Source organism: Carettochelys insculpta, chromosome 2, assembly GCF_033958435.1.
Source record: "Carettochelys insculpta isolate YL-2023 chromosome 2, ASM3395843v1, whole genome shotgun sequence".
NCBI lineage: Eukaryota > Metazoa > Chordata > Testudines > Carettochelyidae > Carettochelys > Carettochelys insculpta.
Genome location: NC_134138.1, coordinates 95,138,417 through 95,164,052, shown reverse-complemented (window position 1 = coordinate 95,164,052; position 25,636 = coordinate 95,138,417). Strand labels below are relative to the sequence as shown.

The 25,636-nt window shown below is 45.6% G+C and overlaps 1 protein-coding gene across 3 annotated transcripts in view; it reads left to right on the top strand.

The window, feature by feature from the left end:
* The window catches only part of LAMA1 (laminin subunit alpha 1), a 211,348-nt gene that overhangs the window by 28,271 nt on the left and 157,441 nt on the right, over positions 1-25,636 (top strand). For 2 of the 3 annotated variants that reach the window (XM_074987418.1, XM_074987420.1), the window contains exons 2-3: positions 20,978-21,148; positions 21,769-21,881. In XM_074987418.1, coding sequence (XP_074843519.1) covers positions 20,978-21,148; positions 21,769-21,881 — 284 coding nt within the window. Of the gene's footprint in view, positions 1-14,561; positions 14,587-20,977; positions 21,149-21,768; positions 21,882-25,636 lie in introns of those variants that run through there. The other variant, XM_074987419.1, reaches the window with a different exon arrangement.

Below are 25,636 nucleotides of genomic sequence, written 5' to 3'. Positions count from 1 at the left end.
CCCAAGTGCTCCCTGGCCCCTATCCTCCTCAAGAAGCTGGCCTGAGCATACCCCCTACCCTCATGCCAGGCGGGGCTGGGCCTGGCTGCCTGAGCCACACACCACGTGGAACTGGCAACCCTGAGCCCTGCTAGCAGGGCTGCTGGCAGAATTGCTGGACCACTGGGCCAGGTGGTGGTGGGGCGGATGTCCTGGATAGGGCGGGGTTCTGGTAGGAAGAGTTGGTGATGGCCGTGAGCCCCAGACCCTTTTAGGTCACCAGGCCCCAGGGCAGATGCCCCTTTTGCTCAGCACCCCTTTTGGGGCCTCGTGGGCTGATGGTCATTTGGCAAGAGCAAATGGGACAAAAGTCCTTTTATTCCAAAGAAGATGGGATGTCTGGGGCACAGCTTAAAAGGGGAACTGTCCTGGCCAAAATGGGATCTATGATCACCCTATCACTGTTGATGTAGTAAAGATTCCATTAGATGTAATGTTACAGCAGAGCAGTCAATCTGTCAGGTCAAGGCTATTACTTTTTAATTTTTTTTTTTTACTATTTCTTAAAGCCACCTTTGACGCAAATATTTGAGCAATGGCTATACGAAATGGAGACTAAGGGACATCACAGGTTATAGCCCAAAAGTCTTGCTTTGTAGTTCTATAGAACAAATGCAGAGAATTACTTTTTGCAATTATGTACTGTTACAATTAACAACTTTCTGTGATTTTTCACCACTCCAACAAGCAGTTCTGCAAAACTTCACACCTCTGAGTAAAGACCACATGCACAAATATACATTACTACGTTGGACCCTAAGCTATAAAGAAGTTATTCAGTAAACAAAGGTCTGGGGAATTTATGTTGTTTGTGGCATAATGAGATTGAATTCTAATTTGTGGCAGGGCCAGCGCAGAGGCCCCCTCAGAGGGAGCCCAAACAAGCAGAAGGGACTGTGGAGCACCATCAGAGCATTTACAGGCAGCTGGGCAGGAGATGGCTCAGGCTAATTGGGGCCGGCTGACTCCAAGGCGGGCCTAATAAGTGGCCTTTAAAAGCCCTTCACAAAGGGAAGGGTGGGGGAGAGAGTGTGAGAGGTGAGTGGAGGGAGGTGTGGAGACCAGAGTAGTGAGAAAAAGGAGGTTGGAAGGGAGCAGAAGAAAGGAATAGGAACACCAGGAACCGCAGAGGGAGAGGGAGGAGCTGAAGCAGACAGAGAGGGATTTGTTACAGCTGCAGCCTGGAGAAGGTACTAGGGGGAATTGTCTGGGGAAGCGGCCTAGGGAGATGAGCTGCTGCACCAAGGACTAAGGGAGTCAGCCTGTCCCACTAGCAGTTGCATAGGGTCCCTGGGCTGGAACCAGGCACAAGTGGTGGGGGTCAGGTTCCCTCCAGTTCACTACACTATTGGGCCCTTAAATAGGTCCACTGGACTGAATAGAGGCCAGAGGCCCAGGAATGAGACTGACTTTGCCACAAACTACAGTGGGGAATCTAGACCCAAGATTCATAGGTTCAGTACTTCCCTTGAACTCAGCAAGTCAGAAACTGGAACAAGGAAAATCAACAAAAACTACAAGCTCTATTCTTGAAATCTTTCTTTGAGAATTTTATAAGGAATGTGATCTCAGCTTGTGGTGTATAATAAAATAGTCTATTACATATTATACATTTGTATGGTCTTTAATAAGTTACATCTTTTTGCTTTTGTATAATTGTTTTCCTTCAGTTCTTGGAAGTGTCATAAACAATTGTCACTGTGTATTCTGTGTAAATATTTTTAATATATGAAAGACTGGAGACCAACTTAAACATTGCTTCTTTGTTATAATTGCTGACTGTCTTACATTTCTAGAACACTAATTTGTGACTGAAATTAGACCCAGTCATATATTTTTGTACTCTGAAAACTGAATCTGTTTATAAAAAAAAAAAAAAAAAAAAAGACCCACTGTTACTGCTGTTAACAGTTCTCCCTATAGCTAAACCTAAACTAGAGTGCTTTTTTGGAAGAGAGGGGTTGAAAGATACCCTTTCGAAGGGGAGTGTCTACACACGCGCCAGGGCTGGTGCCATCAATGAGCACTGTCGAAAGGGCCATGTGCCACATTGAAAGGGGCCATCCAGGATGTTGACATGCGTCCATGCCTTCTTTTGAAAGAACGGGCCAGGAACCGCAGCGGATGGGGTTGCAGGGTGGCCAAGGCCTTCTGGGGCAGCAGCAAGCTGCTCCTCTAAAGGGGCTCTCCCCAACACCCTGGGCCTGCACAGCACAAGGCCTGAGGAGTTGCCACAAGCCCCTCAGATACAGTGCCCGCAGGAATGGACATGGAACAGCAGCAGCTCACCACCCTGCTGGCTGCCACCAGAGGAGTGGGTGCCCTGTCAGATGCAGCACTGGTGGCTGCCCTGCACCTCCTGGCGGGACTCCCACCCCAAGGGACAGAAGTGGCTGTCTCACACCATGGGGTCCTCTGGCCCCCTCCCCGGGTGATCGGCTGGTTCTGGAGCTACCCCACCAGTTCCAGGTGGTGGGAGCAACTGCTCACGGGGGAGTGGGAATGACCGGTGGCTCTGGAACTTCTGGATGCGGTGGCAGACCTTCCTGGAGCTGTGCCGCTGGCTGTCCCCGGCCCTGCGACACCAGGACACCCAGATGTGGTGCACCCTCCCCATGGAGAAGAGGGTCGCAGTAGCTCTCTGGAAGCTGGCCGCTCTAGACAGCTACCACTCCGTGGGACACCAATTCGGTGCGGCCAAGGCCACAGTCGGGGCCGTCATGATGGAGATAAGAAGGCCTGGGCCACGCACCTGCTAGAGGATGGGGAGCCCAGAGTGGGGCTGGGGTTGGGCTTGGGGCGGGGAGGCTGGGCACACCCCACACACCCTCATGGGTGCCTGTGTACCCTTCCACCCCCCTCAGGTGGTCTGCACTCTAAATGCCTTGCTCCTCCAGCAGGTCATCCACATCGGGGACGTGGATGTGGCTATCGTGGGCTTGGCCACACTGGGGTTCGTGAATTGCTTTGGGGCCCTCGATGGCACCCACATACCTATATGTGCCCCAGAACACAGTGGAGGACAGTTCATAAACAGGAAAGGCTACCATTCCATGGTCCTACAGGCCTTGGTGGACAGCCAGGGCTGGTTCCAGGACATATACCTGGGCTGGCCTGGCTGCACCCATGACGTGCAGGTCTTCTGGAAGTCGGGCCTGTGCTGCCAGCTGGAGGTGGGGACCTACATCCCCCAAAGGGAGATCCTGCCAGGGGACACCACCGTGCCCCTTTGCCCGGTGGCTGATGCTCCATACGCCTCTAGCCCTGGCCCATGCAGCCCTGTGCAGGTCAGCACACCCCCAGCCAAGAGCGCTTCAACAGCCAGCTCAACCACACCCACCAGGTGGTTGAGCGCACCTTCAGCCACTTGAAGGGGCAGTGGCGCTGTCTTCCTACCTGCATAGGCGTGGGCGTCCTCAATGTCCCCCAGGTTGTGGGTGCCTACTTCACGCCCCACAACATCATGGAGAGTAAGGGGGAGTCCTTTGTGCAGGGGTGGGTGCCTGAGGGTGGCACGGGCTACCTCCAGCCAGCTGCCACCCCTAGCTGCCAGGCCCACCAGGATGGGATGTGCATCTGGTACAAACATAACGGAATGTACAACTATTTACAGTGGGGGGGCTAGCTATTTACAGGGGGAGGGGAATCTAAGTGACCTGCCCGGTGGGTCATTGCTCTGGGTCGGGGAGGAGGGGCGCGACCTGCGGTGCCCCATGTCCCACTCTTCCCCTTTGTCCAGGGTGCCCGGTGGGGCTGGGAAGGGGCAGAGAGTATGGGAAGGTAGGGGATCAGCCTTGGGTTGGCAGTCTGGGCCAGTGGGGTCTTCTTCTGGGGGGCTGGTGGGTGGGGCAGCAGGGGGGCAGCAGGAAGAAGGTATCTGGGCCAGAACTCCTGGTAGGTGGCTGCCACGTCCCTGAAGGTGGCCAGGAATTCCCTCCAGGCTGCCCAGTGCCAACGCAGAGCTGGCTGTTGGCCAGCTCAACCTGGTATCGGATGGAGGTGGCAAGGTGGGGATCCTCTGCTGGCCGCCTCTGGCTCGGCTGTGACCAGACCATCCTGTTGCTGGTGGTGGCTCTGGCCTCTTGCCATCCCTTGCCTCCAGGGGGCTGTCTGGGACCACAGATGGGGTGAGGCTCTCCTGGCCCTCAGATGTGTGGCTGTGGAAACGGGGAAGAGAGGAACAGACTGTGAGGACCGACCCCTACCCCATGGCCCATGCCCCTGTCCCCCCATGGGCACTGGGTCCCCATCCCCTCTTCGTGGGTGTGGTGGCCCTGTGTAAGGCACCTTTGTGCAGTCTGCCCCCACCTACCTCTCCCCCTGGGGGTAGGTCGTGGCGCTGTCTGTAGGAGCGGGTGCTGTTGGGCACAGTCGGCTGTGACGCTGTCTCTGGGGCTGTGGTCTGGCTGGGCCCTGGTGGGTTGGTGTCTGCCGCTGGCATTGGGAGGCCCCCACTCGTATATGGTACTCCCACCCCATGGTCTGGGGTGTGCGCCCTGTTGGGTACATACCTGAGGGTCCACTGCAGAGATCAGGGGATTCCCGGCTGGAGGTGGAGGTCTATGACCAGCTTCCCCTCCTCACTGGACCAGTCCCTGGCTGAGGCTGTCTCTGTCTCCGGCCCTGGTGGTGTGGGGCTGGCTGATGGTCTCGGTTCCTGCTCCTCGCCCGGCTGGGGCTCCTCTGCCTAGGTGTCCAGGAGGGCCTGTGAGGAGGAAGTGCCCTGGAGGCCCAGGATGCTCCTGAGCTCCCTGTGAGAGGGGCAGGAAGCGGGGATGACCCCCGACTGACAGACCAAGTCTCAAGCCCATGCATAACCCTGCCGCAGCTCCTTCATCTTACTCCTGACCTGGTCACTAATGGGGGCAGGGTGACCTGAGGTAGTCAGGCCCTTGGCCAGCTGGGCAAATGCAGCCGTGCTCCACTACTTGGTCCTCATCACCCAGAGCACCTCCTCCTCCTGCCAGAGCCACAGCAGGTCCTGGAGCTTGAACTCGGTCCAGGAGGGGGTGCGCTTCCCTCCCCCCAGCTGGACCCTTGGGAGCCCTGGGTGCACTTGGAGGTGGGACCGTGGAGCTACTCCCATGGCTGGCTGGTTGCCATTGCAAGCAGAGGGGTTCTCGGGTTTGCAGTGAGGCATGCAGGAGCAGCACGTGTAGCAGTGGCTACGTGTGCACCCTCACTTCCTGCAATGGAGTTTTCTGGTCTGTGCGGCTTTAAGACCCGCTGGACGCAGAGACCATAGAGCCCTGCAGGGGCTGAGCAGCCCGTCTCCACCTAACAGACCCCGCTTTTTGAAAAAAAGGGATGCAGAGTGTCTGCCCATGTCCTTTTTTGAAAAAAGGCATAAGAGTGGCCTCTTCCTATTTTCTGTTTGGAAGATTGGTTTCAATTCCTGCAGCACCTAACGTTGATTTAATCTTCAATTGAGTGCATGGAGAGTGTAGCTATGCTGCACTCTACTTCGACGTGAGGCCTGCTCTTTTGAAAAAACAGGCTAGTGTAGATGCAGTTTAGATGTTTCCAAGTCACATTTGCTTTGTTCATTGGTACATTCTCTCTTTGTTAATGATATCACAGAAAGGCCAACACCGTAGTGGGTACAGGGAAAGGACTCAATTGGCTACCCTTCAGATTTCATCAGTAAAATTGCTTGTAAAGATCTGGTTTGAGTCTTTATTCTGTGTGTTGATACTCAGTCCAGAAAGTATTTTGTAACTGATCATCATCATCATCATCATCAATAACTGTGGGCTCAGCGCCCGTTGGTGTCTGATACCTCTCTCACTATTTCCTTCCATCTTTCCCTGTCCAGTGCAGAACGGCTTAGTTTCTGTAGACTCCGCACCAATCTACTATATCATCTATCCATCCTCTGTGGGGTCTGCCTCTCCTATTCAAACCATCCATTATTCCAAATACTAGGGTGTTGATTTTTTTTGTTCGTTGTTCATTCTGCAAATATGCCCAAATAGTTGTAGCTTCCATTTTGTAACCTTCTGCAGCAGGTTCTCTTTCAGCTGTATCTTCCTATATAATTCCTCATTGGTGACCTTTTGGATCCATCCTATTCTCAGAATTTTTCTGTAACAACTCCTTTCGAACACCAATATTTTTCTTTTCGAATCTTTCGTTATCAGCCATGTCTCACATCCATACAACATGCTGCTGAATACACAATTTTTCAAGAGGCTCAGCTTTGTTCTTAAGCTAATTGCTTTGCTTTTCCAGATCTTATCCATCACTTTCAAACTCGCTCTTGCTTTCACTATTCTAGTCACTATTTCCTTCTTACAGTCTAGATCATACGTTATGTTGCTCCCCAGCTATGTGAGCTTCTCTACATTTTCTAGTTCAATACCATCGACACTGATCTTCCTTCCTATTTCCTTATTTCCAAATACCATTGTTTTTATCGATGTTCATAGTCAGTCCGTACTGCTTCCCCTCTTCGTTTAACACTGCACCATTTTCACTAGCTTCTCCTCATCTACCTCAATGATAACTATATTATTTTGTCACTCCCTTGATCTAGTTCATGGTTAACTTCAGATAATTGTTATTGTCTTCTTGTCCCAGTAGTTCTTTGTGTTCTAATTCTGTGACGAATAAGTTTTTTCTTCCCTAAACTATTCAAACTTACCTGGTATATGAGTCAGAGGCCTTACATCCATTAACCCTGTCATGAGAGGAACTATCTAAGTCTAAAACTTTATATATTTATCCTCACAAATATGTCTGTGAAGTAGGGAACTACTATTATTCCCATTTCACAGATAAGGACAGAGTTGTCCAAAGGCATGCAAGAAGAAGACTGTAGCAGAGTAGGGAATTACACCTACATTATACCTGGATCATTCAAATTTCAGGTAAAGGTCCTAACTCCTGGACAGTTCTTTGTGTTACATGAGTAGGTGTATGTCTGGTAATCTCATTTCTTCAGGACCATTGAACATCAGTTCTCATTTACTGTACACTTGGTGCATATTCTGTCTGTGCTGTTGAAAATTCGCCTCACCCTAATATCTACTGGATACTGCATTTTGTGCCTTTAGATGTTAGATATGCTTTAGATGGTTAGTTTGTTTTTATTTTTAATAGAGCTAATGGATCAATGATACATATTTTTCAAATGCAATGAAATATTGATGCACAATTAAGGCTGTGTTAAAAATAACAGCCTGAAAAAGGAAAGAATAAAGTTTCAGTAGCAATGTTAACTTGGCGCTCTTGGCAAAGCCTGTATGTTTTGTCAGGGTTATGAGTAGTAAATAGGTGGACTGTGGGCCAAGTCTGAGCGGTAAGATGCTTTTAAATGGACACTGAAATTTTCATTTAGTTGTTTTCCTTATTACTGTTTTTTTTTTAATTCTGGAGGCTGGACCCTGACAAAAAAACTTGATGATTTGTTCTGTATATGTCTGTACATAGTTGCTACACATGTACAGAAAGAAATAATAGGAAAAGAAAACAATATAAAGTAACAGGAAAAATTGTGTTTTTCCTCTAGTTAAATAGTAACAGAGAGGAAGCCGTGCTAGTCTATACACGATCAAAACAAAAAGCAGTCAAGTAGCACTTTAAAGACTAGCCACATAGTTTATTAGGTGAGCTTTCATGGGACAGACCCACTTCTTCAGACCATAGCCAGACCAGAACAAACTCAATATTTAAGACACAGCTCACCTTGATTATCTCTTTCTGATTTGTCCTCCTTGCTTACTGTTTTTGGTTCTCTGTGTCTTAAATATTGAGTCTGTTCTGGTTTGGCTATGGTCTGAAGAAGTGGGTCTGTCCCACAAAAGCTCACCTAATAAACTAGTTTGCTAGTCTTTAAAGTGCTACTTGACTGCTTTTTGTTCCTCTAGTTAGTGAGTCTAGTTTTAATCTTAAAGTTATATTTTAATTTCCTAGGGTTTTTTTTTTTTAAAGAAAATCTGGAAGTTGGATTGTAGGATTCAGATCCTTAAGAACAGGATTCAGAGAAACAAGATGTACTCTGTGGCGTATGGTGTCCTAAGAAGGTCTGTTTCCTGTTTAAAAAAAATAAAAAATAGTAGCTCTGCCCAAACAGAACAACTTCTTATCATGTGAATGAGTGTTTTATCTGAATATCAGCTCCGCCTTAACTTGTAGTTTTTAACAAAAACATCTCATTTTACCAAAATAAAGTCATTACTGAATGCTTTCAATTGCTTAATCAAGTTTTTAACCCAAATAGCTTGAAGAACTCTGAACTTTGATTTCAATGCATATTTAATAGGATTGATATGGGTCACTTTTGATTCAGAACACTTTTTGTTACAACAGGTCAAGAGCAAACTCTAATGTTACAGTAACTGAGCCATATAATATATTTGCAAACTTGCCTTGTGTATCTCAGCCCTGCCTACCTGGAAAGAGGCTGCTTGTAACATGAAACAGTAATTAATAGCATGGTTGTACACTTTATGCAAAATGGCACACAAACAACAAGACTAAAGACATTTAATCAAGTATAAAGTATTCTGGGCCTGGTTTTCATAATTACGGCTGGAGTCAATGGATACCATGATGACCAGTGTCTAAAACAATTCTGACCCTTATGTGATAGAAAAATGCATGTAACAGCACACTGAAGAGATACGAAGATTGAATGGAAAACTTCAAAAATCTTCCTAACTAGGTATAATGCTACATATTGTTTTCTACACAGTATATCTCTGTCCTTTTTTCTATTAGTAGGAAAGTAGTAGAAACACCTGCTAGCATTCTTTTTGCTTTCTTGATGTTGGACCATTCATTTCCATGTCATTTAAATGTGAAATTGCAGAAGAATTATGACAAACAAAAGGAGCACTAAAAGAAAGGGCATTTCTAAGAACTACATATCCTGTTGTTGTCATACAAGAACCATTAAAACAATAATAATTGTTATTAATAAGATAATCGTGATATGAATCTTTCCGAGAAGAACATTTGAAACTTCCACATGTAGTAGTCATAAGGTTTTGGAAATTGATGATGGGAAAACCAAGTGTCTAGCTATAGTCCACTCTGAGGTTATGTTTACACTAGTACTCGTCAGTAAAACTTTTGTTGGTAAGTGGTGTGAAAAAACACACATCAACGACTGACATAAATTACTTCATCAGAAGGGCCAGGATGGACAACGCTAAATGTGGGAGATGCTCTCCTGCTGACGACAAACTACTGCTGCTCATTAGTGGTGGTTCAATTATGCTGATGGTACAGAACTCTCCTGTGAGCACAGAGCAGCTACATGGAAGATCTTATAGCAATACAGCTGCATTGGTACTGTTCTCTGTGTTTCTCTGTGTCGAAGTGAGAAAATCATGTCCATTGTTGGTTTGCGAGTCCTGAAGCCACATTGTTTCTGGATAGACTTGACTGCGAGTTTTTGTAGGAGTTTTGAGAATGACATGGGCAAATGCTTTGTCTGTGGTGCTCAGGAACATGATGCCTCTGTGGTTGTTGCAGTCACCCTTATCGCCTTTGTTTTTATAGAGAGTGATGATGTTTGCATCCTTCATGTCATGTGGGCCATCACCTGCTCTCCAACATTTTAGGAGTAGATCATAGATGAAGGGGAAGAACACAGCCTTGTTTGCCTTCAGGACTTCAGCTGGAATTCTGTCGTTTCCTGGTGCTTTTCCGTTGGAGAGATTATCAGGAGCTTGAGAAAGTTTCTCCTGTAGGCTCCACATCTAGCTCAGACATTTCTGGAAGAGTTGGGATGAGGTCGTCAAGTTCAGGTTGTACTCTATGCTCATGGGAATAAAGACGTGAGTAGTGTTCCACCCATCTGGACCTCTGCAGCTTCTTGTCTGTGATCACCTATCCATTGAAATGCTTCGGTGAGGCGACTTTGGCAATGTTTGGTCCAAGTGCATTCTTCAATCCATCATACATGGTTTTCAGGTCACCCAAATCAGATGCCTTTTGAATATTAGAACATAGATTGGCCCAATGCTTGTTCGCACACCACTTGGATTCTCTCTGAAGAACAGATCTTGCGTGTCAAAGTTGATCTCTTGTGCTTTGGGATGGGTTCTTTATGTTATTCAGATGTGCCCTGTGTTTTTCTTCAAGAAGAGGCCTAAGAATGTCAGCATTTTCATTGATCCAGTCTTTGTTGGAGAATTTACGTTTTCCAAAGGCAGATTTGGCACATTCGTATATTGCATCTCTCGGCATGGACCATGTTTAATCAGTGGTTTGTTGATCAGGTTTGTGTTCCATTTTGCAGTGAGATCATCTGTGAAGACAGGACATTTCAGCGCATCTCTGTTATTGAAGGTATTGATTTTTGGCTTATTGCATTCCTTTGTCATATTGAGTTTCTTTGGGATGATTTTCACTCTACTGATGATCAAGGAATGATCAGCATCACAGTCTGTGCTGTGATATGTGTGTGTAATTTTGACAGTGTTGAGATGTTTACTGCATACCAGTACAATGTCAAGTCAATGCCAGTGACCGGATCTGGGGTGGCACCATGAAACCTTGTGACACTCTTTCAAGTTAAAGATAGTATTGGTGCAGAGCTGATTCTGAGAGCTGAATTTGAGAAGCCTTTGACCAGTTTCATTCATTTTCCCAATACCGCGATGAAAGAGGCAGATGGGCCAGGACTGATGGTTGCATCCAACTCTAGCAATGAAGTTGCCAAGGATTACAGTTGTTTGCCAGTTGGAAAGGAGTCAGTAACTTTCTGAAGATTATAATAAAAGTGGTCCTTGTCGTCAGTGCACAACGCCAATGTGGTGCATAAGCAGTGATGATGTTGACATATCCTGACGTGGTGCAGAGCTTCAGGGATATAATACATTCCGATTCAGCTGTGGTATACTGATAGATTTCAGCAGATTGTTCCAAACAGCAAATCCAACTCCCTAGAGGTGGTGTTCCTTTGAACTCAAGCCCTTCCAAAGGAAAGTGTAGTTGGTGTCTTTCACTGACCCAGCATCTGCCAGCCTGGTTTCCTGGGGAGCAGTGATGTCAGCATTCTGTTTGTGTAGATGTCGAACTGTGAATGCTGTTTTGCATATTGAGTCAGTGTTCATAGGGTCATGGGCAGATTCAAGTCCCGGATGCATGGTCTGCACATTACAGCTACTGAGCTGGAGGCAAGTTGATTTATTATTTCATTTTTTGGCGGGTACATCATTTACATCTACTTTTTGATTTTTGGTCTATCCCCATGCACCCAATGAGGAATGCAGATATGGTGGGTCAGCATCTTATTGACCAGGGGCTGCCCGTCTTGATGCGGATAGTAGCTGACCAATAGAGTGCAATGACTTCTCCCATCGATGAAAGTGACCCGTAGCATCCTCCTCTTCGCCAGTTGTTGTGGGCTTATAACCTGTAACTACCTGTGTTGTTTCCATGCTATTAGCAAGAATGGAGTGTCCTCTTCACTTGGCACACTCTTACATGCTGCACTGCCTGGGCTAGTGTGTGGAGCAAGCGTCTTGCCCAAGTGGCACTATCCCCGTCTCAGTCACCCCAGTTGAATCCAAAGGAGAGACAGAAATTGGTACGTTTGGAACTGAGGTGACTGCAAGGAGATGCTGGAAAGCAAGTTTGACAAATCCTCCCTGCTAACTGCCTTAGGCTCTCCACTCCAGATTTTCTGTCTGGTTTACTCCTATAGCGTTTGGGTCTCCCAAACCTACCCACAAGGCAGTGGGGAATTTTCTGACAAGGTTGTCTTCCCTGGGGCGACGTAAGGAGTCACAATCCCTTGGATGCTGGTGACCAAATCATGGTTCGTATGCCATTTGGATTAATCAAAATAATCCAGGGACCCAAGTATCCTGGACCCTCATCTCATGAGGGGGCAGAAGCCGCTCAGTCCTCCCACCCACCATCATGTTCAGGGGTCTGTGCTGCCCACCCGGCACCCACGGGCTGCTGCCCCTGCTGGGGGCTTGTGGAGGACCATGGGAATGAGAAGAAACAACACATGGCAAATGGTAGGGAGGATCGGGCCGGCTCGATCCTCCCTGCCACTGTCTGCTCTTCTGTTGCAGAGCTATCCCTCGCCTGCAGCCCCCCGCCCTTGGTTTGGCCCACTCCCAGCACACCCTGGCCCGCAGCCCCCCGACACCCCTGGCCCAGACTTGCCCGCTCCCAACACCCCCCCGCCTGCAGCCCCCCACCCCCACCGCACCCTCCTGGCTACTCCCAACACCCCTCAGTGCCCACAGCTCCTCCCGTACCTCACAACCCTGCCCACTCCAAACACCCACCTGGCCCAGTCCCCTAACACGCACCCCGCAGTTAGGTTAAGGACTTACCGCTGGTGCAGCCTGGAGGAGCTGCCACCTCCTTCACTGGAGCCACCGGTACCTTCAGCTGTGCTCGGCAAAGTGGCTCTTGCCGCGTGGCTTGGCAGCTGCGCTGCGTGCTGCAAAGCGGCTCTGGCTGATCAACAGGGCACCAGTAGCCATGTGGTCAGGTGCCTCCATCCATACTCTGCACCTTCCTCCCCACCCTCTGGCCCGGCCCGGCCCAGCCCACTCCCAATACCCCCGCAATCCAGCAGCTGCCTCTGCACTCTCTGGCCCAGCCGGGTCCACTCCCCACACCTACCCCAGTTTCCGAACCCTCTTCGTCCGCTGCTTCCTGTATACCACCACCCCAGGTAAGTTAAGAACTTAATGCGCTGGTGCAGCCCGGAGGAGCTGCCAGTACCTCCAGCTAGGCATGTTAAAGCAGCTCCCCTACCAGAAAGGTCCTAACCTGACTGTTGTGCTCTGAACAGTGTAAATAAAACCTCATCTTCTATTCTGGGTGTGTGAGGCTGCAGGCATTAGTCTAGTCTCAATATTTTTGAGTTTCCTCTTTGTTTGAATGAAAATATGTTTCGTGTTCTAGTTAACTGCCTCCTTCAGCTCCTTTTGCTCTGGAGAGAGTAACAAGACAAGGCTGTTCTTTACTTCTGTACCTCTTAGTCATTGATGCTGAGCCTGGGGCCATGAAACAATAAATCAGTTGAAGGCACATTCAGAAGGGCCTCCTCTGGGCACCATCACAGGATTTGATTGACCCCATTTGGTTGCTCAAAAAACGAGGGTGGTTTTCAAAGCAGTGCGTGGGCAGTGCATGTTCTTTGAAAACATATCTCCTGACTGGGTTCCCAAACTGCTTGGATGCTCTGATTTCATGTGACATCCAGCCCCTGCACTTTCTGATTGCTATGTGCTCTTCGGGTGCTGCTGTTTCTTTATTTTTTCAGTTCTCTGCCTAGTCCTCTGTTACTACAGACACTGCAGTAATCCTCTCCTGCAATACCTTTCACGTTAAAAGGCTGAAAGAAAAAAAGAAACAAAAATGGACATAGATTTAAGCCCTCATAATCAGGGCAGAGGTGCACAAAGTAGAGGTGGGGGTAGGCCCATTTGCAGGGGCGTGAAATTTTATAAGGAGGGCACTGCATGATAGGCTGCTGGGCCCATCTCATTAAATATGATGGAATCTCTTCCGGTTTTTATGTGTGTGTATTCACATTTATGTACACTGATTAATACAGTTTTTACATTCTACATATTTATTTTCTTACACACAGTGAAAGGGATTTTTTTTTTCTTCATATGAACATAATCAACATTTCTGTAGTTTTGGATTATACTAGATGGATAGGGCTGGGGCTGATAATTGCAGGGATGAAAAGTGGAGCCCAACATAAAAAGTTTGCTCATACCTGCTGCAGGGAATAAGCCAACATCTGATTGCTGTGGGTTAGCGATTTTTTCCATTATGTCTGTGGCAGAGTTTTTTGCACTTTCATCTGAATACCTGGGACTGGCCACTGTTGGGGACCAAGATTGTTATAGATTGACGTTCTCTGTGTGCCTAGACATACAAGTCCTGAATAATTTGATGTTGGGTGTGCCTGTCTATATGACAGTTATCTGCAGTCTGTAGTCCTGTGGATCCTAGCGCGCTTGAGCACAAAGACAGCTGACTGTCTGACTATCAGTTTGCTCCTGCCAGTTCCCTGGAAATGCTGCAAGGGTATCAAGTGCAGTGGTCACCCTGACTGGTGTAGTGGAATACGGTAAAAATGGCATCAAGATTTGTTGGCTCCATTAGAGGGATCCACACTCCCCAAGTGCTGTGGAGCTATCCATTCTGCATCACAACAGGCAGGGGTTTAGTGCAGGGGAGGGGAACCCCCGACCATGGTCCAAATCCAGACCGCCGCTAGTCTGATTCTGGACCCTGAGGCTTGGGGCACCTCCACACACAAGCTGACTTGCAGCAACATGGAGGGTTTGGAGTCCTGAGGCTCACAGTCTGGATCAGACAAGCCACAGTCCGGCTCCAGACTGGGGGCCTGAGGCCAGGGAGAGCAGGAAGCAGCTCCAGGCTCTGCTGCTGGTTGCTCCTGTTTCCTCAGCTGGGGGGAGGAAGGAGGAGCGGCAGCAGTCTCGGCAGTCGACCTGGAGGCTTCCTACTGCTGCTTTCAGCATTAGAGGATGGTGCCTGGGAGCAGAGGCAGGGGCCACAGAGCCATGGGCATCTGGGGGTGAGCAGGTAAGCTTCGCCCCTATCACCCAGACCTCCTGCCCCACAACCACTCCTGCACCCCCTCCCATCCAGACTCCCACTCCCATCCCCTTCCTGCACCCTTCTTTCTGCCCTTGCACCTGTTCCCTCCCTCCCTCCCTCCCAGACCTCGTACCCCAAGCCCTCCTTTTCCTTCCAAACCCCACACCCCTTGCCAACACCACCTCCCACCCAGACTCTCCACCCATGCCCTGCTGCTGCCCCCTGCCTCCCAGACTCCTCACCCTAAACCCCCTCTTCCAGAACACGTACCCCAAGCCCTCCGGCACCCTTTCTCCCACCTCGACTGACACCCCCAACCTGCTCCTCCACCCCCTTTCATCCAGTCACCCACCCCTCTCCTCCACCCCACTCCACCTGCACCTTCCATGCTCAGACTGCTTCTGTACCTGCTTCCTGCCCAGATCCCCCACCTTCAGCCCACTCCTGCACGCTCCCTCCTGCCCAGACCACCAGACCCCCATACAGCTGGGAGCACATCAGTGATTTTTTTTTTTCTTTTTGCTTCTCAGTTTTGTGGCCCCTGACGGATTTGTTCACAGGTCAGTGGCTTCTGACCCAAAAAAGTTTCCCCACCCCTGGTTTAGAGGGGTGAGAAAGAAGCAAGGACAGCATGAGTGGATTTGTTGCTCTGTATGTTTATTGGTTGTGTTTCACTGTGGAAGGGAAGTGCATTTACTGTGGCCTCATGGCTGGGTTGTTACATGGCCATCTGTGGGCGGTGGATTCCTTCTTTCCTCTAGTCCCTGAAGAAAATCACTTTGCTGTATTCCGAGTTAAGTATTTGATTGTTAATTGTTCTCTGTATTCTGCCAAGTTATCCAGCATTTTTATAGGTCAAGCATTAATGTGAGAAGCTCTGCCACATCCAGATTGCAATCCTTGGAAGGCAAAATCCTTACAAACAGGAGTGGCAGGCTTCAAAAGTGTCACTGTCTGAATACTTAAGGGTGAGAAATATATTCCAATTTGGTATTAACTCAGTGTTCCAGGTGTCGATCTTATTCAAGGTTAGTTGGTGTATCTTGAACACTATTTAGTTCCTGATACGGTGGTGTTTTACTGTGGGAACCTCTCTTGTTTTAGCCAAATGAGCAGCTGAGTAACTGAAGGTGAACAAATTAAAGGCAAACTTTGAGTTACTGTGTGAAGAGCTGGACAATGATCAGAAAAAGTATGCATGTTTATTTAGGTTAACAGTGGGGTCTCTTCTTTGTTTTCTCAGCATCATACTTACCACTTTTACAGTGGTGGTGGGCAATACCTCTTGCAGCTACAAAGCAGAAAGTGGGGGGAACGAAAAAACACAGGCAGCATTATTAAATAAATATATTTGTTTTTATATGGGATCTTTGTCCACAAATTTGTCTACAACCCCTGGTTAATTATTTTAACAAAAGAAATTCACTCAACCAATCTAAATTGTTTAGCTGGTAAAAATATACACAAGTTAATGATAATGTATATCTGGATAGCTAGGGAATAAAGCAAGACTTGCATATGTGAAATTTTCTGTCATCCCTGAGGAGAATGTATGTGATAAATCTGCTTGATTTTTGCAGAGTATTGAGCAATTCCTAAACTCCTGCCAAATTGCCAATGGCCAGATTTATCTGTTGTTTAAGTCCATTGTCTTGAAGGATAACCAGAGATTCATTTCACCCATTGGGAGCTGTGAGTGGTCGGCATCTTGGAGGATCGAACCCTGAATTATTTGTTTTTGTCCTGGCCCATAGGCTAAATGACAACTATGGCTCTACTGCTCATTATTTTTAGGGGACAACACCATGTGATCAGCTGTCAGAAGTTTTATTATCAATGTAATTATGGAAGCCAGGGGTGAGGTGGTGAAGAGAGAAGAATGGAAAACATTCAGATGAAATTCTGCTTTGCTACTGATTTTGAACCCAATGCTAATTTGACTTGGAGTTTTGGAGTGAAATTTTCACACTGCACCTCTCTAGTGCCTTACTTTTTCCTGGGCATTAATCCATGGATTTAAGTTTGGGAGGTCATTACAGGTAGGCTGTGTCACATGGAGGTGACAGAATGATCCTGGAGGTGACAGAAAGATGATGAAAGCTGGCTGATATTGGGAAACCTAAGTGACTAATAGCAAATACTGAATGGTAGACACTTCTGATTGTTAGAAAATGATGCAAATAAAGAATATTTGTCATCCTCTCTCCTAATTCCTTTAGGTTCCATCTATATTTCTCAGTGGAAAAAAAAGGAAGGACACATTCTTCTCATCTCATACCAGTAGGTCAGGAGTAAAAGTGGAGTCAGCTAGAGCCGCACTGCGGCGGAAGATCGACTTGCTCAGGGTTGATCTTCCAGGGTTTCATGCACAAAATAACATTCCTGGGTGTCGATGTTGACCCCATACTCCTTGTGAGAGGCAAGAAATAAGGAAGGTTGATGATTGAAACGCTTCCGTTGACCTTCCACCACGTAGACAGACATAGAAGTCGACCATGGATAAATCGATTTTAGCTACGCAATTGGTGTAGCTAAAATTGCATATCAACGGTCAACTTCTATGTCTTGTATAGACATAGCCTAAGTGAGACGACAATCAGGACCATATTCAATATGCGTGGCATACAAAGATATAAATAAGATGGCAAGAAATAAATGTTCAGTGTTACAAAAATACCCATCTGCTTCCAATTAAAACATCTAATGAGGACAAGAAATAAGGACTATGCCTGGTTCAGCAGTTATAGTGTATTCCTCCTTTCCTTCCTTTCTTCATTAATATTTTGAATACAGTACACTTCAAAACACACTGAGCACTACTCAGACTAGGTGTGTCTACATGTGCATGCTACTTCGAAGTAGCGGCACTAACTTCGAAATAGCGCCCGTCACGGCTACATGCGCCGGGCGCTATTTCGAAGTTAACTTCGACGTTAGGCGGCGAGACGTTGAAGTCGCTAACCCCATGAGGGGATAGGAATAGCGCCCTACTTCGACGTTCAACGTCGAAGTAGGGACCGTGTAGTCGTTGCGCGTCCTGCAACTTCGAAATAGCCGGGTCCGCCATGGCGACCATCAGCTGAGGGGTTGAGAGACGCTCTCTCTCCAGCCCCTGCGGGGCTCTATGGTCACCGTGGGCAGCAGCCCTTAGCCCAGGGCTTCTGGCTGCTGCTGCGGCAGCTGGGGATCCATGCTGCAGGCACAGGGTCTGCAACCAGTTGTCAGCTCTGTGTATTTTGTGTTGTTTAGTGCAACTGTGTCTGGGAGGGGCCCTTTAAGGGAGCTGCTTGCTGTTGAGTCCGCCCTGTGACCCTGTCTGCAGCTGTGCCTGGCACCCTTATTTCGATGCGTGCTACTTTGGCATGTAGACGTTCCCTCGCAGCGCCTATTTCGATGTGGTGCCACGCAACGTCGAAGTTGAACATCGACGTTGCCAGCCCTGGAGGACGTGTAGACGTTATTCATCGAAATAGCCTATTTCGATCTAGGCTTCACGTGTAGACGTAGCCACTGACTGTCGACAGAACTCAGGGAGCTTTTACATACATAGGCTACGTCTACACTAGCATTCCTCTTTCTAAAGAGGCATGGAAATAAAGGAAATTGACAACACAGATGAGACACAGATTCACATATCTGGCACCTCATTTGCATATTCTTTCGAAAGAGCTACTTTCAAAAGAAGAAAAGCAGTGTAGATGCAGTTCTTTTGAAAGTAATCTCCATCTTTGAAAGAACTGTTCTTCCTAAGAGAATAGGAAGGGTTCTTTCGAAGATGGGAATTACTTTTGAAAGAGCCACATCTACAATGCTTTTCTTCTTTTGAAAGACTATGCAAATAAGGTGCCAGATGTGTAAATCTGTGTCTCATTTGCATTTTCAATTTCCTTCTTTTGCATGCCTCTTGGAAGAGGAATGCTAGTGTAGATGTAGCTATATAGCATTCTGTTGACAGAGTCTGGCAGAACTCTGCATTTGGTTTGGCAGTGTTATCCCTCAAAAATTTGAGGCATAGGTGTCAACAGAAGTGCAGTATAGACACTTCTGTTGACAGAGCGGGCTTCCAGTTGCTGGGCAGCCCTGTTTGCAGAGCTGCCATTCGGCTTTTTGTCACCAGAGGGAAGTGCAGTCTGGCAGTCCTCTGGCGACAGAGCAAGTTGTGCGTAGCAGCACTCTGTTGACAGAGGTTCCAGCGAGATTTGTCTGTCGACAGGTGCTTTTACAAAGAAAAATAGGATCTAGGGAGCTACAGCGCTGACTCACTTTCTCTCTGTTAATGTCTCTACTTTTCAGTTTCCTGCTTTCTGGGAATGTAGTTTAACTATCCAGTTGCCTCAAAAATCTACCCCTTCCAGTGTAATAAGAGTCCAGATTCTTCACCCTGTCTTTTTCCGAGGTGATAGGGATTCCCAGGGGTCTAGCTTTTGTTTCCTGTACCAGGTACTGCAGCAATACCCCTGAGAAACCAAAGGGATGTTAAACCACCTAATCTACAGCCTTAGGGCCCTCAAGTAGCATGAGCTCTGGCCAGCAACTCTGCCATTTTCCTTCCTCCAAGCCCTTTTCTTATTCTGCCACAGTCCCTTAATTGACCTCCCAAGAGTTAGCTCTTTCTAGCCTTCAGGATCTGTACCTCCTCCTCTTCCTCATGGTATCATATCCAACCATTGACCAGTGTATCCAGTGCTACTCCCCTGGTTTTCCCAAGCCTTTTATCTAGTGCTCCAAATATTTTCCTAGTCTCGCACTCTCTCTCTCTCCCTCTCTCTTTTTTTTTTAAACTATCTCAGGGCAGATGCCAGTTGCCATCTGGTTGCTCAGTTTTTATAATAATTTGCTTATTTGTGTATCTGCCCGTGCCCAGCATTGTTCATTGCGGTAGCCTATAATTTTCAGTGGGACTAGGAGTTACATTGCCTCTGGGAACTTCAAGTCAAAGGACTGTTATACTTTAGCAGGAGTGCGCAAAGTGGGGGGCGTGAAATTTTGTACAGGGGACACAGTACAATCAGCTGCTGGGTCTCAGGCTAATCCATCTAATTAAAAATGTTGAAATATATTGCTGTTTTTAAGCTTGTGTATTCACATTTAGATACAGATGAATACAGTTTTTATTTTCAACATATTTTCTTACACATGCTGAAAGATTTTTTTTTTTTTAATATGAACATAACTGAAATTTCCATCAGTTTGGATTACACTAGGTGGGGGGGGGATGCTTCTAATTACAGGGATAAAAACTGGGCCCAATGTAAAAAGTTTGCTCACCCCTTCTTTATGTGCCTCAAAAGAACGCCTTTTAGAATAATTGCATATTAGTGCTATAACAGCAGAGGTTAAATTTAGCCATCCACTCCAATACAAGCACAACTAGAGTGACCCTTCATTTTCCACGGAGTTTAATATTTTGTTAGGAAAAAAAGTAGCTCTTAATTTGGAGAATGTAACTTGCAAGTATCAGCTGTTAAACCGTTGTGCAGGAAGCTGGTCTCGGTCCTCCTCTAGTGACTTGGTTTAGGTAAAGAGTTTATTGGCCCTTTTGACTTCAAACTAACAATTACCCTTTTATCTGAAGCAGACAACTTATCCGGGCATTGCTCTGAGTGGAAACAGTAAATGACTGGTGCAGATTGACCCCATTCCTGTCAATGCTGCTTTCTGAAACAAGATGGGACAACTTACATAATTATTTACAATTTCTTGGGCCCAGAACCGCTGGAGATCACTGACTTCCAGCTAATAGCTTCTCTCTTCCCAAACACATGCCACTGTACTACTATGCCACACACTGCAGAGGATGGGAGGCTGAAAGTAAAAATTCCTCCTTAAGTTTTATAGGGCTGTAGCAAAGCAAAGAGCTAGAGGCTAAAATTCAGTCTGTATGGGGAGCTCAGATAAAACTTGAAGGTTCAAAGTATGTTGCCAAAGTCTTTAGCATTTCAGTGGCTGTGAATTCCAATTCAAAATCACCTTCCATGGAATTGGGGTGACACTTATGTAAGTCTAAATTAAACATGCCTCTTGATTTTCATTTATTTACACTGTAAAAGTGGTTTTCAGTTTCTGTCCTGAAAAATAGCTTTTTTATTCTTCAGTAACAGTCCAGGTATAGCATGGAATGATCGTGGTTTTTTACTCTTACAATACTTGTAAGATAAAGCAGAATTCATTTCATAAAGGTAATTTATTCTCAATGTATTTTTTCCATTTTCCAAACACTAGGACATACATGGTGAGGTAGACATTTACTATAAAACCCTATATGGTCACATGTATCCAACAATAACCATTACTTTTTGTTTTAACCACTCATCTTAACTGATATTCATGATAGGTAAATCGGTAAATTATTGATATTCATTTTTGTTTTCTTAAGGTTTGTTTCCTGCCATTTTAAATTTGGCTAGCCATGCTCGTATTAGCACCAATGCCACCTGTGGTGAGAAGGGACCAGAGATGTTCTGCAAACTTGTGGAACACGTGCCAGGCCGACCTCTACGGAATGCACAATGCAGGGTGTGCGACCACAACAGTGCTAACCCCAAAGGTAAGTTTATGATGTTATCTCTTTCACAAGATTATGTGGAAGGTACATGCCTGCATGAATACTCACCATATGGGTTGTGGGTGGACTTGATCTTTGTGCAGAGTGCCAGTATAAATCCTACATACTTCAGGTTGAACTTCTAATCTGTAACTCTCTTGTCTGGCAATATCCATAATCCAGCATGATTTTAGATAGCCAGATGTCCACTTATGGGTGTGGCCAAGATTCCCTTGGTCCCATAAAGTTTGTTTATAGCCACCAGTCCTGGCTCATAGTGTTCTATGCTGTTATTTAGCTGTAATTTACCCAAATGTCTTCTAAGGGCCCTGTAAGCAGTGGAAGTGTTGGCAATGCTGCTAGAAAATATTGACTTCCTATGGTTTAGCAAATTCTCTCGTCTGGCACCGATCAGATCCTGAGGGTGCCGAATGAGAGAGGTTCAACCTGTGCCTAATCCATCAGGATAGGACTAATTGATCAGGGTGAATTTCACACTTTTAAGTGTTTTATGGATGCTTGTTATGCAGAGAAAACTATTCAGCATACAGTTTGAAAATACTTCATGAGAATAAAGATGGTTACATTTGTCCTCACAATAATGTTTTGTTATTTAAAAACAGAACAGCACCCTATCTCTAATGCTATAGATGGTACGAATAACTGGTGGCAAAGTCCCAGCATTCAAAATGGGAGGGAATACCACTGGGTGACCATCACCCTGGATCTAAGACAGGTGAGCAATGCCAAATGTGTACAAGAATTTGTTTTCTAGGTGACAAAAGCCTAATAAAATAATTGCAGCTGTATTTGAGAGTTTTTAGGTACCCAGACAATTAACAATTATTTATGAAAAGGAAACTATGCAATCATTATGGCATTTAGATGAAAGTAAGATCTAATGGATCAGAGTATTTAATTTAAACAACCGTGTTTTCCAATAATTTGTTTAAAAGCATATTAAATTGACAATGATGCTGTTGAAAATTACAGTTCTATCAGGCTGAAAGGGGAACTGAACTGTCTATTTACCAAAACATATACTCTCCCCAATGATCATGGAATATTTTAAAAAAGGGAGTAAATGTTTTGGAGTAAGATCTAGCCAAAAAAGTGCTCAGAGGCTATTGTAAGATAACAGAGTGCAGTATGCATCCACTTAGAAGCAGCCTTTGATCTGCAGTAAGTGCAATAATCAAGGCACTGGATTTTGAAGGAAGGAAGGAAGTAAGTTAGAGTGACTTTGGCTTGGACAATAATTAAACATAAATCAATTAGGCTGGGTCTACATGTGCCCCTTCCTTTCAAAAGGGGCATGTTAATGAGCGGGTTTGAAAGATGCTAATGAGGCATTGCAATGAATATGCAGCACCTCATTAGCATGATGGCAGCCACAGCAATCGAAAGTGCGGCTTTTTGAATCGCGCACCGCCTATGGAGATGGGACCTTCCGAAAGGACCGCTCCCCTGCCAGTTTTTGAAAGCCCTTCTTCCTATCTGGTGATCGTCCTGTCTCCACGGGAGGCATGCGATTCGACAAGGCGCACTTTCGAATCTCTGCAGCTGCCATTATGCTAATGAGGCTCTGCATATTCATTGCAGTGCCTCATTAGCATCTTTTGAATGTGCTCATTAACATGCCCCTTTCAAAAGGAAGGGGCACATGTAGACACAAGGTTATAGTTTAATAGTTTTCAGAAAAACTTTACGGTTAGTTTTAAATTATCTAATTTAAGTCAGTGAAAGTCTTAATGTTTTCATGTTGTCTCTCTTTCAGCTTATTGACATTACATACAAAAATGTGGTAATACAATGTCATTGTTAAATTTAAAATGACGCAGGACCCGTTCAGTTATGGGCTGACAAGGCAACTAAAACCCAAATACATACCCTCATGTATGAATTTTCAGGAATAGAGAATGATACCCACATTTTGAGATGGGGCTGATTCAACACTGTTGTCAGAACCTTAGCCTTTGGATTAGTTAATTGATTTTGGTCTGTCTTTGCAACCTTAATATTGCATTAATACAACTTATGGCTATTTTTGTCACTTTTTTGGCAACACTCTGTCCCCCCATCCCCCACATACCCTTAACTTTTACATCTACATGGTTCCCATTAAGCACTGATGCTGAAATGTAGCGTAAAAGAGGGATGATTTCCCCCTTTTGCTACTGCTACTAGTATTGGGTTTGATCATTTTCTGTACACACTAGGAGCGAGCTTTAGAGAAGAAAATTCAGGGAGAGTCCATTGTGGAGTTCTCCCTCAAATTGTACCCCTGATTAATGAGCAGTGGTTCTGTGACCACCCAGTTATAGTCACAGAACCTGAGACAATCACAGGAGGCCAGGTCTATCTGTGATGAACATAAGAACGGCCATACTGGGTCAGATCGAATGTCCATATAGCTCAGTTTCCAGTCTTTCAATGGTGGCCGGTGTCAGATGCCCAAGAGAGTGTGAGCAGAACAGGTAATCATCAAGTGATCCCTCTCCTGTCACTCATTCCTAGTCTCTGAAAAACAGAGAGCAGGGATACCCTTCCTGTCCATACTGGCTGGTAAACAGTGCTTTTTTGTGCTGGTACTTGCTGGTACTGAGTACTGGCACCTTGGCAGTCCCAGCTATGGGATTGGCTGTGGGGTTGGGGTGAGGTGGTGGGGGGCCAGAGAGCCAGCTGTGTAATGGCTCCTCTTTTTTTTTTTTTTAACACAAAAAAGCACTGCTGATAAGTGCTAATGAACCTATCCTCCATGAAAGTATCTAGCTCTTTTTTGAACCTTGTTGAAGTCCTGGTCTTCACAACATCCTCTGGCAGGGAGTTCCGCAGGTTGACTGCACTACATGAATAAATACTTCTTTGTGTTTTAAACCTGCTACCTATTCATTTCATTTGGTGACCCCTAGTTCTTACATTAGGGAACAAGGTAAATAACTTTTCCTTATTGACTTCCTCCATACTTGTCAGGATTTTACAGACTTCTATCATCTCTCCCACCCAACTGCTTAGTCTCCTCTTTTCTAAGTTGAAAAGCCCTGGTCTTTTTAATCTCTCTTCATATGGAACCTGTTCCAGATCATTATTTATGTCCTTTTCTGAACCTTTTCCAATGCCAGGATGAAGATAATTCCTTGGCACTGCCTTTGTGGGTCCCTTAAAATGGAGCTTAGTTATAATGACAGGTTCCCTCCCTCACCTTTCCAATGTCTGAGACTCTCTGAACTTTTTGTCAACTTGTCCAAAGGGTGTGCATGCACCCCAGATCTCTCCGGAAAAGGTGACAAAACCAGTCTCAAGGAACCATTGGTGATTTTTAAAGAAATTTGCTCCTGCGAGTGTTGTGTGAAATGTGGAGGTTTTCACTGAAGCTTTTCATTGCTGAACAGAAGTTCTTTGAAATACAGGGCCCACAGAACTTTAACCCCCATAAGGTAGGCTGTAACGCTAGAGAACTTATAACTTAACAGAGAAAGTTACAACTTAACAGAGAAACTTAACTGCTCACTGAGAAGATGCAGATTTGTGAATTGCAGTTGGTAGTAAGGTTTAGCCTGCACACTGGATTATTATGCAATGCAGTTTGGAACATTAAAATGGAAGCTTTGTTTGAGATGCTTTTTAAAAAAAGTGGTGAGGGCTGGTCTAGTTTTTTGTTTTCTGTTTCATTAGGGAGCAGCACTGTGTTGTGGAAACATAATCACAGCATCTTTTTTGTCAGCTACAGAGAATTTGGAAGGGAATTTCTTGTTGTTTGCATAGTTTGCATTGTGTTTGGTTTGTAAATGAACAAACAGGAAGAAGGTAGTGGAGGTGGGGGCGGTAGCTTTTTGTCCTACCATAATGTGCTGTCAGATGGATCTTCCATAATATTTGTACTCTGACCTGCCCTCTAACTCCTTTATTTTCTGTGGTCTGTATGCTACTGATGGTCCCTCAAATATGTCCGTTTTCTCTTCTGACGTGCTCTGATCCATTAATTCGGTTTGAAAAGTTTTTCTTCTGAGAAGCCTTTCCTCTATTTCCTTAGAGCACTTGAAAGAAAAAAAGACATTTAGGGCTATGTAACTTGAATGTAAATTACTACTCTGCAAGGAAGGATTTTTGTTAATAAAATTGCTTAATGTCAGTGATTTTTTACAGCACTGATTTGTTGATTTACTGAGAATGTTAATACTGAGCAAGTCAGTGCAAGTAAAGGGTAACAAAGGAAACTTAATGCCTGCCTAAATAGCTTTAGGATTTGTCGAAATGTTTGTTTCTAAAGGTTGATTGTGAATGGATTTGAACTATTTGTTATCAGTATTCTGCTTCTTTAATTTTAATGGACATTTCAAACTGTTATGAAGAATCATCTCTGTGTCCTTTGCTCTCTCTGGTTGGAATCAGAATTACTAGATTTGTGCCATACCTTAAATTAAATTGTATATAACCTTTCAAATTATTTTTGTTTACAACATGTAAGGGTTTTGTGATGCAAAGTATTAT